This window comes from Erinaceus europaeus, chromosome 1 (genome assembly GCF_950295315.1).
Source record: "Erinaceus europaeus chromosome 1, mEriEur2.1, whole genome shotgun sequence".
NCBI lineage: Eukaryota > Metazoa > Chordata > Mammalia > Eulipotyphla > Erinaceidae > Erinaceus > Erinaceus europaeus.
Genome location: NC_080162.1, coordinates 186,819,236 through 186,832,598, shown reverse-complemented (window position 1 = coordinate 186,832,598; position 13,363 = coordinate 186,819,236). Strand labels below are relative to the sequence as shown.

Below are 13,363 nucleotides of genomic sequence, written 5' to 3'. Positions count from 1 at the left end.
TATCAAAATTTTACTGAATCTCTACCGTCATAGTACCTAACACATTGCCTCCCACATTAGAAGTGTTCAGTTTTCTTCTTTAGAAGAAGGGAAAGGTGACCAGGCCCTGGTATACCTGGTTCAGTGCACACATTACCATGCCCAGTGACCAGGGTTCAAACCCACCCCCTACTTCCCCTGCCCACTGCGGGGGGAAAAGCACAGGACTTATGGTGCAGGCAACAAGTCCCAGCAGTAACCGTGGTGGTGGTGGTGGTGGTAATAGTAATAATAATACATGCATTGAGAAATTCTTTAAAAAGGAAGGGCAAGTAGGAGAGGATATGATTCTTCAGATCAACAAAGGAAGTAAAACTATTAGGGGAAATGAGTTTACAAGAGAAGCTTCTCCCGCTGCGTGTGTGTGGCGGCCTTTATTCCACTGCAAAGACTTGACAGTAATTCAAATACCTTATATAGGCTAGTTCTGCATTACAAAAGAAGAGCTTCTTCTGGATAAAGTTTAATGGTCTTTACAAGTGTAAGCATGTGATTTAAAATTCTTAATGGTTTTGGGATGGCCCTGGGCAGTAAATAAAGTTTGGTGTCACGTTAACATACTGGTTTTTTAAAGTAAAAAGACTATTTATATTCGAATTTTATACTATAAATTGTATAATCAAGTCAAATCTCTTTTTCACACTTTTAATTTAGCTGCTGGCTTTTGCAAGGAATTTGAATGTAGAGTTCAGCACGGAGGCTGAAAAAATGATTCATGGCTATTATCTAGCAAGTCGCAGAATCAGAACAGATTCTCTATGTGGATCAAAATTGTCAGCATCTGCATTAAAACATTTGTAGGTATTCAAGACAAAATTTTAAAGCCAATACTTTTTAAATATCTTTTTGATTAATCTCTTTTACTTGTTTCTGCCTTTGATAGCTGGTGGGTTGATTTAAAATTTACCTTGTTCCAACAGGATTGAAGGTGACTTAATTCCATTTATTATATTGCTACATCATTTAAGCTTCTAGTCAGGTGACCCGGGAGGTGACACAGTGAATGAGGCCTTGGATTGTAAGGCACAAGCTGCCAGTCATTTGTTTTCACTAAATCAACCCCCACCCCACCCCCCAGGCAGGGCTTCCACTTGTGCTTTGCTCCTACACAATAGAGGCTGAGAAACAGGAAGTACACAGAGGAGAAACACACAAGCACTGCTCCACCACACTGAAGCTTTTTTTTTTTCCCCTCCAGGGTTATCGCTGTGGCTCAGTGCCTAGAGGCCATCATTTTTCCATTTTGTTGTCCTTGTTATTGTTGTTGTAGTTATTGTTATTGTTGGAAAGGACAGAGACAAAGAGAGGAGGGGAAGACAGGGGAGCCCTGCTTCACCACTTGTAAAGTGACCCCACTGCAGGTGGAGAGCCCAGGATCCTTGTGCTTTGTACCATGTGTGCTTAATCTGCTGAGCTACCACCCGGCCCCCTGAAGCTTCCCCTTCTATGGTGTTTCCATGTTGTGGCCCAAGGCTCAAACCCAGGTCCTTATCCATGGGAAAATGTGTACTTAACTGGGTAAGCTAGCACCTAGCCTACCCCTCCAAATGAATTTCCATTTATATGAGATGTATCTAATATAATAAAGAACTAAGGATATCTTGGAGAAAATAAAACATGAAACAACTATACAAGCTGCTTTTGAATATTTGAAGAGCTGTCACATTTAAGAAGTTACAGGCTTGTTCTATAGTTGCAGAACATAGTAGGACTAGTAGGTAGACATTGCATTGAAGCCAATTCCAGTTTACATTTACATAATCTTTGTAGATGAGTCACAAAACTTTCAAATGCCTTATTTGAAATCACAGTAATCTTATGAATTATTATCCCCATTTTAAGCCACGCTTCTTAAAAATCTCAGAAATCAAATGATTTATGTAAAGTCACACAGCTGAAGTTTTAGCAATTTAACCCAGATTTTGTTTTCCAATTCCAGCGGTCATTCAGTCATTTACATTTTCCTAAGGAGAGCTTAAATTAGTTCATCAGGTAATCAAGACTAACTTAAAGAAGATGTTATTGACTGGTGGAGAGAATATTGGCCCCTTGGTAGTATGTTGTGACAACACATGCTTTGTGCTCCTAAAACAACCTCATAAACTAGTGTTACATCAACTAAATAAAACAGGTTTCCGGGTGAGAAACTTGTTTTAGAAGTCTATTCAAGTTGGGAGGAAAAATACTTTGTAACTACATATATGTGTATATATGGGATATGCTGAATTAAAGAAATTTTTTTTTTCCTTAAAACTAGAACACTGGCCAGCTCTGGTTTATGGTGGTGGGGAGAAGGAATTGAACCTGGGACTTCAGAGCCTCAGGCACAAGGGTCTCTTTGCATAACCATTATGCTATCTACCCCTCTTTAAGGTGTGACCTATACCCATTTATGTCTTGCTTTGGTTCTGCTCAAAGTACTTTTACATAAGTCAACATCTATTATGTGTTGACTGATTATAATTTTTTTCAGAGTTTCCCTGTCTGAAGCCCATGCACGACTGAATTTAAGGAATAAAGTGCTTAAAGAAGATGTACTAATTGCAGCCTTATTATATGAGATATCTCTCACATTGAAATATGGTAAAAATTTAACACAAATAATATTTAAGCATAATTATTATGTTAAAATGTTTTTAAAATGTAACATGTATTTAAAATGTTTTAAAGAATATACACTTCTAACCAGTGAGAAACATTTAAAGATTTACTGCTTATCATTTTGTTTACTATGCATAAAACTCAAGTTTTTCATAAAGAGTAGAGGGGGAAATGAAGTGATTTTAAATATGTATTTTTATTGAGGGGGTTAGTGCTTTACAGTGTATTGATATCCCTACAATTCTCTTCCACTCCTTTAAAAAAAAATAATAACAAGCACTATTTTTCCACAGTGGAATTAGTAATGTAAGAAATGTTACTCTCCAGGGTGGTGACGCAGTGGGTTAAGCGCACGTGGCGCAAAGTGCAAGGACCGGCTTAAGGATCCCGATTCGAGCCCCCAGCTCCCCACCTGCAGGGGAGTCGCTTCACAAGTGGTGAAGCAGGTCTGCAGGTGTCTTTCTCTCCCCCTCTCTGTCTTCCCCTCCTCTCTCCATTTCTCTCTGTCCTGTCCGACAACGAACAACATCAACAATGGTAATAATGACCACAACGAGGCTACAACAACAAGGGCAACAAAAAGGGGTGGGGGAATGGCCTCCAGGAGCGGTGGATTCATGGTGCAGGCACCGAGCCCAGCAATAACCTTGGAGGAAAAAAAAAAAGAAATGTTACTCTCTTGTATCACCATGATTCTCTAAATTGCTAGTTGATATTACTGTCTACAATATTCACTGTATTAAACGAGTAGAGCTTATTATAATTTTCCTTATTAAGCTCATAAAGAGAACCACTCTCTCAAAGCTCCTTGTTGAATTAGATGAGACATAAACTTTGATGAAGATAATCATACTTCAAACCAAACCTTGGTTTAAACTCTGGGACTTAAAAAAAAAAATGAGTTGGGCTGTAGCGCAGCGGGTTAAGCGCACATGGTGTACATGGCTCAAAGCGCAAGGACCAGTAAGGATCCCGGCTCGAGTGCCGGCTCCCCACCACAGGGGGTGAAGCACGTCTGCAGGTGTCCATCTTTCTCTCCCCCTGTGTCTTCCCTTCCTATCTCCATTTCTCTCTGTTCTGTCCAACAATGACAACAACAATAACAACTACAACAATGAAAAAAACAAGGGCAACAAAAGGGAAAAAAATGTACTGGTTTTCCTGTGCTTTAGTGTTTAAAATTTGTACTATTTTTAAAAATTTATTGGATAGAGACAGAAATCAAGGGGGAGGGTGATAGGGAGAGAGACAGAGACCTGCAGCCCTGTTTCACCACTTGTAAAGCTTTCCCCCTGCAGGTGAGGACAGGGGACTCAAACCCGGTTCCTTGGGCATTGTAATACATGCACCCAACCAGGTGCACCACCACTGGGCCCCTAAAATTTGCACTATTAACTTCTCATAGAACTTTGCTCTCTAAGTCAAGCATCCTCATTTCAATTTTTTTTTTTATTTATTCCCTTTTGTTGCCCTTGTTTTTTTATTGTTGTAGTTATTATTGTTGTTGTTGGATAGGACAGAGAGAAATGGAGAGAGGGGAAGACAGAGAGGAGAGAAAGATAAGACACCTGCAGCCTGCTTCACCGCCTGTGAAGCGACTCCCCTGCAGGTGGGGAGCCGGGGCTCGAACCAGGATCCTTATGCCGGTCCTTGTGCTTTGCGCCACCTGCACTTAACCCACTGCGCTACAGCCCGACTCCCCATTTCAATTTCCTAAAAAATATTTCATGAGATACCAGATGCCACTCAAGGTTGGCATGTGATTCTAAGCCCTCATAATTCAGGTACTATACTCCACATCTCAGCCACCTCCCCCAGCACCCAAATAGGATTCAGTCTCAAGGACTTGTGAATTCTAAATCATATACAAGTGTGCACATGTATGTGCTTTATTAACTGCCTGCTTAGGGAGGCCTGTACTACAGAGAATGTCCTCGAGATTCATGATCCCCCAGGAAAAGGTTAACAGTCATCCCGAATTGTGCCAAGAGAAATACTCATTCCTAAAACTAAGTAGAAAGGCTCTACATGTATTTTTTTAATTCTTTTAAAAAATATTTATTCCCTTTTATTGCCCTTGTTTTTCATTGTTGTTAATGATGTCATCCTTGTTGGATAGGACAGAGAAATGAAGAGGGGAGGGGAAGACAGAAAGACAAGACACCTGCAGACCTGCTTCTCCACCTGTGAAGCGACTCACCTGCAGGTGGGGAAGCCGGGGGCTCAAACCAGGATCCTTATGTAGGTTCGTGCCATGTACACTTAACCCACTGTGCTACCGCTTGACTGCCTCTACATATATTTTTATCTTTACATTTCTTACTCCATACTTAAAGCAGGATTTGTCTGTGTAGACACCAATTACATTATCTGGTCTGCCTTATTATGTACTCATTTAATGGAACTTTTTTGCCTCCAGGGTTATTGCTGGGGCTCAGTTTGAATCCATTGCTCCTAGAAGCCATTTTTCCATTTGTTGCCCTTTTTTAATCGTTTTATTGTTGTGGTTATTGCTGTCATTGTTTGATAGGACAGAGAGAAATGGAGAGGGGAAGAGACAGACATGTGCAGACCTGCTTCACCGCCTGCAGGTGGGGAGGTGGGGCTCCAACCAGGATCCTTACGCTGGTCCTTGCACTTTGCTAGCGCCAGGCCCTTAGTGTAACAATTTAATACTACAAAAGTTGAGTTTTACTTGGTGTTTGTATTTAAACACAATCTAAAAAATTCTAAATTTAACATTGGATTGAAAAATTAATCTTTGCTTTATGCACAAGTGTCATGACTTCTGACGCTGTTGATTATACCAGTAATAGATGTGATCAATCATCTCATTTCCCTTTCTAAAAAAAAAAAACCTTGGCCTAGGAACAGTCATATTGTAGGTCCCAGACATTTACCATTATTTGAAGAGGGACAAGGGGTATTGTTGGACTCTCAGACTTGAGTACAGCCTCAAGCGGCTCAAGCATGCTCTAGTTCTCTTGCCCTAAATCATGTGTATCAAAATGTTATCAACAGCTTAATGAAAAGTTTGCTGAATTTGACTTCATATTTAGTATTTCTCATCTATACCCTATTTTCTTCACTTAGGGGCCACGGTATTTTGTGTTGCTCCAAACGCGGTATTCCCATTTGAACAATATAGTGAAGAATTTTTAGAGCAAAGGGATATCTATCTGACTCAGTGCCAACAACAACTCCAACAGTTTATTGCTTCGTATGGACCTGGGACAGCTATCTTTGCTAGTGATGAGTAAACAATTTAAGGACAATTTTCTTCAGCTCTACTTCAGCAGTACAGTCACTTAATGCTTCAGGTGATAACATGAAGTACACCAGAAACCCATTTAAAAATAAAGCCTCAAGTCCCGGTTTCAATTTCCCTCAGCCCACCAGTGCTCTGGTCTCAGTACCTTCCTCATTAAAATAAACGGGCAGGGAGGGGTGTCTGGGTGGTGGCACACCTGTTAGACCTGCGAAGAACTGGGTTCCCAGTCCTCACCAGCAGGGGATGGAAAGTTCACAAATGGTAAAGCATTGTTGTAATTCTCTCTCCCAATCTCTACTTCCCTCTCAAGTTATTTCCACCTAAAATAAATTTAAAAAAAAAATATTTACTTTCCCTTTTTGTTGTAGTTATTATTGTTAAATAGGACAGAGAGAAATGGAGAGGGGAGGGCAAGACAGAGAGGAGGAGAGAAAGACAGACACCTACAGACCTGCTTCACCGCCTGTGAAGCGACTCCCCTGCAGGTGGGCTCGAACCGGGATCCTTACAAGTATGCTTAACCCACTGCCCGTAAAAATATTTTACAATTGTCTCAAGGCCAGGTAGTTTCCATGTGGTACTTGGGGGCTGAACCAAGGTCCTCACACATGCATACCAAATAGCCTCCCAGTTAAAAATTTTCTGCAGATACATACTGCTTGCCTTGCTGCTGGGCTAGATTCCAGGGTGTCTGTTAGCTTTGTGTGCGCGCCCTCAGCCTCACTGTGAACAATTCAAAATGTCAGCCTCACTGTGAACAATTCAAAATGAAGTCTTGAGAAAACTAGGAAAGTTAAGGTCCTCCCCAGAAGTCTCCATGGGCATGGGAGCTACAGATACCCAACTGCTAATCACCTTCAAGCGACAGTCTATATGAAAACAATTTATTATCCAGCAATTCAAAATATTCTATGTCCTTTACATAGTTTATTCTATGATAATAACAAAATAACATTTCAGTCATTTCCGTCCTCTTCTTGATCAAATCTCCTTTACCAAATGTTCCATGTTATTACCCCTGGGAAACAGAAGCCAAGAATGAAAAACAATTCCCACTGACAAACTCAAAAGTAACAGTGACAATGAAAAATTTTGTGCTTAATTTGATGGAAAGATGTCACTTACTTGATACAAAGAGTAAGTCCACATTACAGCAAGACTTGAAAATTGTTGGCTACCTGTATACAGAAACATTTTCATCCAGTTTAATAAAAAATATATGTATCTGAGAAGTCAACATAAACATAGGTTACTGGCATCTCAGTCTTAGAAGTAATTTCTTCAAAGAAACTCTCAGATGGGTAAACGGCAAAAGGTAATTTAAGTCATCATTGTGCCAGTTATTCAACTCTTTGCCAAAAATATTTGTTTAGGAATGCAATGACTCCCAAAAAGGGACACAATAAAGCTAGATACCTTATTGACATGTGTAATGCTTCTAGTGGGTTTAGTCAGTCGGTCACCAGTCTTCTGGGAAACAGGATGACCTCCATAATTGTTGAATTTATGTTCTCATGCATCTGTAAATTAAAATTAAAAATGTGACTTCAGTATGTGTTAACTCATTTGCCAGACATACTGACAGTTTTGTAGAAATATTCCAAGCTGCCTGAGAGCTCGGTACTGTAAAGGGGATGGACCGCCGCACACAACAGAAATTACTTATGAAAACACACCAAATGCTGCCCTCTTCTGTAAACCCATGTAAAGTCACTAACACATCTAGGGCCTGCAAGTCTCCTAGTGCGACAATCTACCTTAGGCTAACCCTAAACTGGAGTATTAAGAAAACGGAATCCACTGGGAGCAGGTGGAATCCTGCAGCGTTAAGTGCCAGCTACGTCCCCCGGAGGCCTATTTTGCTATTTGCTTGCACCTTGTTTATGAAGAGGCAGCAATATCTCCTTTCTTCAAGCATATTTGAAATACACACACAACCCCAAACACTGGTACAAAGACATTTACGGCTTAAGTGCTTAAGATTTGTCTGCGGAGATCGATCCTGGTACAGACTGTTAGTATCTCTTTCCACACCAAAAGATCATTTTGTGTACCCCTCTTATCCTGTTTTTGTCAGCGTTTCCTTTTTATAAATAAAATTTTAAAAATGAACTTAAACAATATGATCATTATGTGGGAGTCGGGAGGTGGCGCAAATCGCAAGGACCGGCCTAAGGATCCCGGTCCATTTCTCTCCGTCCTATCCAACAACGAAGACAATATAACTAACTACAACATAAAACAAGGGCAAAAAAAAGGAATAAAAAATATATTTTGCTTTCCTTACATTATTTAACAATGTACAAAAAAATCGAGCTTAATTCAAGCCTTGTTTTCTCAGCAGCCGTTAACTATACATTTTGCACTAACTCTGGTATTGCTCCTTGTAAGACCTCGCTTTGTGCTTGTTACCTTTGTAGACTTAATGAAACTATGTAAACAGCCCAAACTTGCTTTTGTTGGTGGGAAAAAAACCACCACACGGATGTCGCGGCGAAGGGCGGAGCACGATGCCCCCGGGCGCGGCCTTGCACCCTCGGGGCCCCATGTGAGTCACAAAAGGCCTTTAGTCTGAGGTGGCGTCCGCTAGATTTGTAGGCATTTACTTACGAAATACGCCTTAGCTGGCATGGAGCAGAGTCCGCGTGGACGAAAGGTGCAAAGGCGCGGCGTGGAGGCCCCGGGAGCCTGGACAGAAACCCCCAAAACCCGGGATGGGTATGGTCTTCGGCACGGACTCGGGAGTCCCAGCAGGAAAAGGATAAGTAAAGCCGCGGGAACCCCAACATCCTGGAGGTCGAGGCCAGGCCCGCGCCACACCGGAGGGGCGCACTGCCCACATCGCTGCCCGCGCTGACTATCCTCCCTTCTCCGAGGCCGAGCGGAAAAGGAAGAAACCAGGCAGCTGCGGCTCCTAGAAAACGGGAGGCCACGCCCCTTCCGCCCTCTGGCTCCGCCCCGCCTACAGAGAGCCGGCTGGAACAGGGCTCCTGCTGCATGTGCGCCCCCTTAGAGAGAGTGTGTGCGTGTGTGTATGTCACCTAACCATGAATATGCAAATAGCTACAAGTTGGCTGTTTAATGCTTCCGTGCGTGTTAAGTAATCACCTGTGAATATGCAAATATACAAATGATTTGTAGTTTGTAATTGATCCTAGCAAAACAGAAAATGATGTAAGGAAAAAAAAAGGGAGGAGGCTGTTGGCAGACCCAGTAGAGTGCACCTTACAATGTACAAAGACCTGGGTTCAAGTCCCGCCCCCACCTGCAGGGACGAAGCTTCACAAGTGGTGAGGCAATGCTGCAGGTGTCTCTCTTTCCTTTATCTTCCTGTTTCCTCTCAATTTCTCCTTTTCTGGTCTTTTTTTTTTTAATTTTTTTTTTATTAAAGAAAGGATTAATTAACAAAACCATAGGGTAGGAGGGGTACAACTCCACACAATTCCCACCGCCCAATCTCCATATCCCACCCCCTCCCCCGATAGCTTTCCCATTCTCTATCCCTCTGGGAGCATGGACCCAGGGTCATTGAGGGTTGCAGAAGGTAGAAGGTCTGGCTTCTGTAATTGCTTCCTCACTGAACATGGGCGTTGACTGGTCGGTCCATACTCCCAGTCTGCCTCTCTCTTTCCCTAGTAGGATGGGTCTCTGGGGAAGCTGAGCTCCAGGACACATTGGTGGTGTCTTCAATCCAGGGAAGTCTGGCCGGCATCCTGATGACACCTGGAACCTGGTTACTGAAAAGAGAGTTAACATACAAAGCCAAACAAATTGTTGAGCAATCATGGACCCAAAGCTTGGAAAAGTGGAGAGGAAGTATTAGGGAGGTACTCACTGCAAACTCTAGTATACTTCTGCTTTCTTACTTTGGTGCCATACTCCAAACTCAGTCAATTTCTGCTTTGCGTTTCTACTTCTTTTTTTTTTTTTTACATGCATAACATTCCCCAGATTCCCATTTAGCAATACCACCCCACTATTTCATTCATCATTTTTCATGGACCTGTATTCTCCCCAACCACCCACCCACCCCAGAGTCTTTTACTTTGGTGTAATACTCCAATTCCATTTCAGGTTTGACTTGTGTTTTCTTTTCTAATCTTGTTTTTCAACTTCGGCCTGAGAGTGAGATCATCCCATATTCATCCTTCTGTTTCTGACTTATTTCACTCAACATGATTTTTTCAAGGTCCATCCAAGATCGGCTGAAAACGGTGAAGTCACCATTTTTTACAGCTGAGTAGTATTCCATTGTGTATATATACCACCACTTGCTCAGCCACTCATCTGTTGTTGGACACCTGGGTTGTTTCCAGGTTTTGGCTATTACAAATTGTGCTGCCAAGAACATATGTGTACACAGATCTTTTTGGATGGATGTGTTGGGTTCCTTAGGATATATCCCCAGGAGGGGAATTGCAGGGTCATAGGGTAGGTCCATTTCTAGCCTTCTGAGAGTTCTCCAGACTGTTCTCCACAGAGGTTGGACCAATTGACATTCCCACCAGCAGTGCAGGAGGGTTCCTTTGACCCCATACCTCTCCAGCATTTGCTGCTGTTACCTTTTCTGATGTGTGACATTCTCACAGGAGTGAAGTGATATCTCATTGTTGTCTTGATTTGCATTTCTCTGACAATCAGAGACTTGGAGCATTTTTTCATGTGTTTCTCGGCCTTTTGGATCTCTTCTGTGGTGAATATTCTGTCCAATTCCTCCCCCCATTTTTGGATGGGGTTATTTGTTGTCTTGTTGTTGAGTCTGGTAAGCTCTTTATATATGTTGGTTATTAAACTCTTATCTGATGTATGGCATGTAAAGATCTTCTCCCATTCTGTGAGGGGTCTCTTGATTTGGGTAGTGGTTTCTTTTGCTGTGAAGAAGCTTTTTAATTTGATGTAGTCCCATAGGTTTATACTTGCCTTAGTCTTCCTTGTAATTGGATTCGTTTCATTGAAAATGTCTTTAAAATTTATGCGGAAAAAAGTTCTTCCAATATTTTCCTCTAAGTATCTGATAGTTTCTGGTCTAACATCCAAGTCCTTGATCCACTTGGAATTGACTTTTGTATTTGGTGAAATACAGTGATTCAGCTTCATTCTTCTGCATGTTTCAACCCATTGTTTCCAACACCATTTGTTGAAGAGACTCTGCTTCCCCCATATAATAGTCTGGGCCCCTTTGTCAAAGATTAGATGTCCATAGGTGTGGGGCCTCATTTCTGGGCTCTCAATTCTATTCCACTGGTCAGTGTGTCTGTTCATGTTCCAGTACCAAGCAGTTTTGATGACAATGGCCCTATAATATAGTTTGAGATCTGGCAGTGTGATGCCTCCGGTTCTGTTCTTTTTTCTCAAGATTGTTTTGGCAATTCTAGGTCTTTTCTGGTTCCAGATAAACATTTGTAGCATTTGTTCTATTCTCCTAAAAAATGTGCTTGGGATCTTGATGGGGATAGCATTAAATTTGTAGATGGCTCTGGGTAGTATATTCATTTTGATGATGTGAATTCTTCCAACCCATGAGCATGGAATATCTTTCCACTTCTTTGTGTCTTTTTCAATTTCTTTGAGTAGTGACTCATAATTTTCAGTATACAAGTCTTTCACTTCTTTGGTTAGGTTTATTCCTAGATATTTTATTGTTTTTGTTGCTATAGAAAAAGGAACTGATTTCTGGATTTCAATTTCTTCTAACTTAGTGTTTGCATAGAGGAATGCCACTGACTTTTGAATGTTAATTTTATAGCCTGACACATTACTGTATTGCCTGATGATTTCCAAAAGCTTCTTGCTAGATTCCTTAGGTTTTTCCATGTATACTATCATGTCATCTGCAAATAAGGAGAGTTTGACTTCTTCTCTTCCAATCTGTATTCCTTTAATTCCTTGCTCCTGCCTGATTGCTATGGCAAGAACTTCCAACACTATGTTGAATAGTAATGGTGATAGTGGGCAGCCCTGTCTAGTACCTGATCTGAGGGGAAATGCTTCCAGTTTTTCACCATTGAGTATGATGTTGGCTGTAGGTTTGCTATATATAGACTCCACTATCTTCAGGAATTTTCCATCTATTCCTATTTTTTGTAGTGTTTTGATCATAAAGGGATGTTGTATTTTGTCAAAGGCTTTCTCTGCATCTATTGATATGACCATGTGGTTTTTGGTCTTGCTTTTGTTGATGTGGTGGATCACATTGATTGATTTACGTATATTAAACCAACCTTGCATGCCTGGGATAAACCCCACTTGGTCATGATGAACAATCTTTTTGATATACTGCTGTATCCGGTTGGCTATAATTTTGTTCAATATTTTCGCATCTATGTTCATCAGAGATATTGGTCTGTAGTTTTCTTTTTTGGTTGTGTCCCTGTCTGCTTTTGGTATCAGGGTGATGTTGGCTTCATATAAGCTGGCAGGGAGTATTCCAGTGTCTTCAATCTTCTGGAAGACTTTTAAAAGTAGAGGTATTAGTTCTTCTTTGAAAGTTTTGTAGAATTCATTTGTAAAACCATCTGGTCCAGGACTTTTATTTTTGGGAAGATTTTTGATAACTGTTTCAATTTCATTAGCTGTGATGGGCCTGTTCATGTTATCCACTTCCTCTTTACTTAGTTTTGGAAGTTGGTAGGTATTTAGGAAATCATTCATTTCTTCCAGGTTCTCTAGCTTGGTGGCATATAGTTGTTCATAGAAGCCTCACATGATATGTTGAATTTCTGCAGTGTCTGTTGTGATATCTCCTCTTTCATTTACTATCCGATTTATTTGGGTCTTCTCCCTTTTTTGTTTTGTGAGTCTGGCTAAAGGTTTGTTGATTTTGTTTACTCTTTCGAAGAACCAACATTTACTTTCATTGATCTTTTGTATGGTTTTCCTATTCTCAATGTTATTTATTTCTGCCCTAACTTTAGTAATTTCTGTCCTTCTGGTTGCTTTAGGGTTCCTTTGTTGTTCTTCTTCTAGGTCTTTAAGATGTGCAATCAGGCTGTTTATTTGTGCCTTTTCTTGTTTCCTAATGTGTGCTTGTATAGCTATGAACTTCCCTCTTAGGACTGCTTTAACTGTGTCCCAAATATTTTGATAGCTTGTGTCTTCATTTTCATTGAACTCTCGAAACATTTTGATTTCTTCCTTGATTTCCTCTTTGACCCAGAAGTTGTTAAGAAGTGTACTGTTGAGTTTCCACATTTTGGTACTGTTACTAATCTTTTGTTGATTGTTAAGTGTTAGTTTAATTCCACTGTGGTCTGAGAAGATGCTTGGGATGATTTCAGTGCTCTTGAATAGGCTGATGCTGTCTTTGTGGCCTAACATATGGTCTATCCTTGAGAATGATCCATGTGGATTTGAGTAAAATGTGTATTCCAGTTTCTTGGGATGAATGACTCTGAAAATGTCCAATAGTTCTAGTTTATCTATCTCTTCATTTAGCTCCCTTATGTCTTTACT

General features: G+C 40.9%; 1 protein-coding gene, 1 long non-coding RNA gene and 1 other non-coding gene across 4 annotated transcripts in view; 1 reads left to right on the top strand and 2 right to left on the bottom strand.

The window, feature by feature from the left end:
* Positions 1-5,919, top strand: part of MCMDC2 (minichromosome maintenance domain containing 2) — a 33,535-nt gene extending 27,616 nt beyond the window's left edge. The window contains exons 12-14 of the mRNA XM_007527068.3: positions 694-836; positions 2,513-2,622; positions 5,734-5,919. Of these exons, the coding sequence (XP_007527130.1) occupies positions 694-836; positions 2,513-2,622; positions 5,734-5,900 (420 nt within the window). The 3' untranslated portion in view covers positions 5,901-5,919. The remainder of the gene's footprint in view (positions 1-693; positions 837-2,512; positions 2,623-5,733) is intronic.
* Positions 5,920-6,781: 862 nt separating this feature from the next.
* Positions 6,782-8,799, bottom strand: LOC107522735 (uncharacterized). Of its 2 annotated transcripts, none has more exons than XR_001601594.2 (4): positions 8,518-8,799; positions 7,328-7,431; positions 7,037-7,089; positions 6,782-6,929 (listed from the first exon to the last, which is right to left on the bottom strand). It is a non-coding gene; the product is annotated as an uncharacterized LOC107522735 (long non-coding RNA). The 2 variants fall into 2 exon arrangements; XR_009552161.1 differs by having other exon boundaries at positions 8,522-8,799.
* On the bottom strand, positions 7,163-7,252 carry LOC132542928 (small nucleolar RNA SNORD87). The gene has a single exon (XR_009553897.1). It is a non-coding gene; the product is annotated as a small nucleolar RNA SNORD87 (small nucleolar RNA).
* Positions 8,800-13,363: the final 4,564 nt, after the last annotated feature.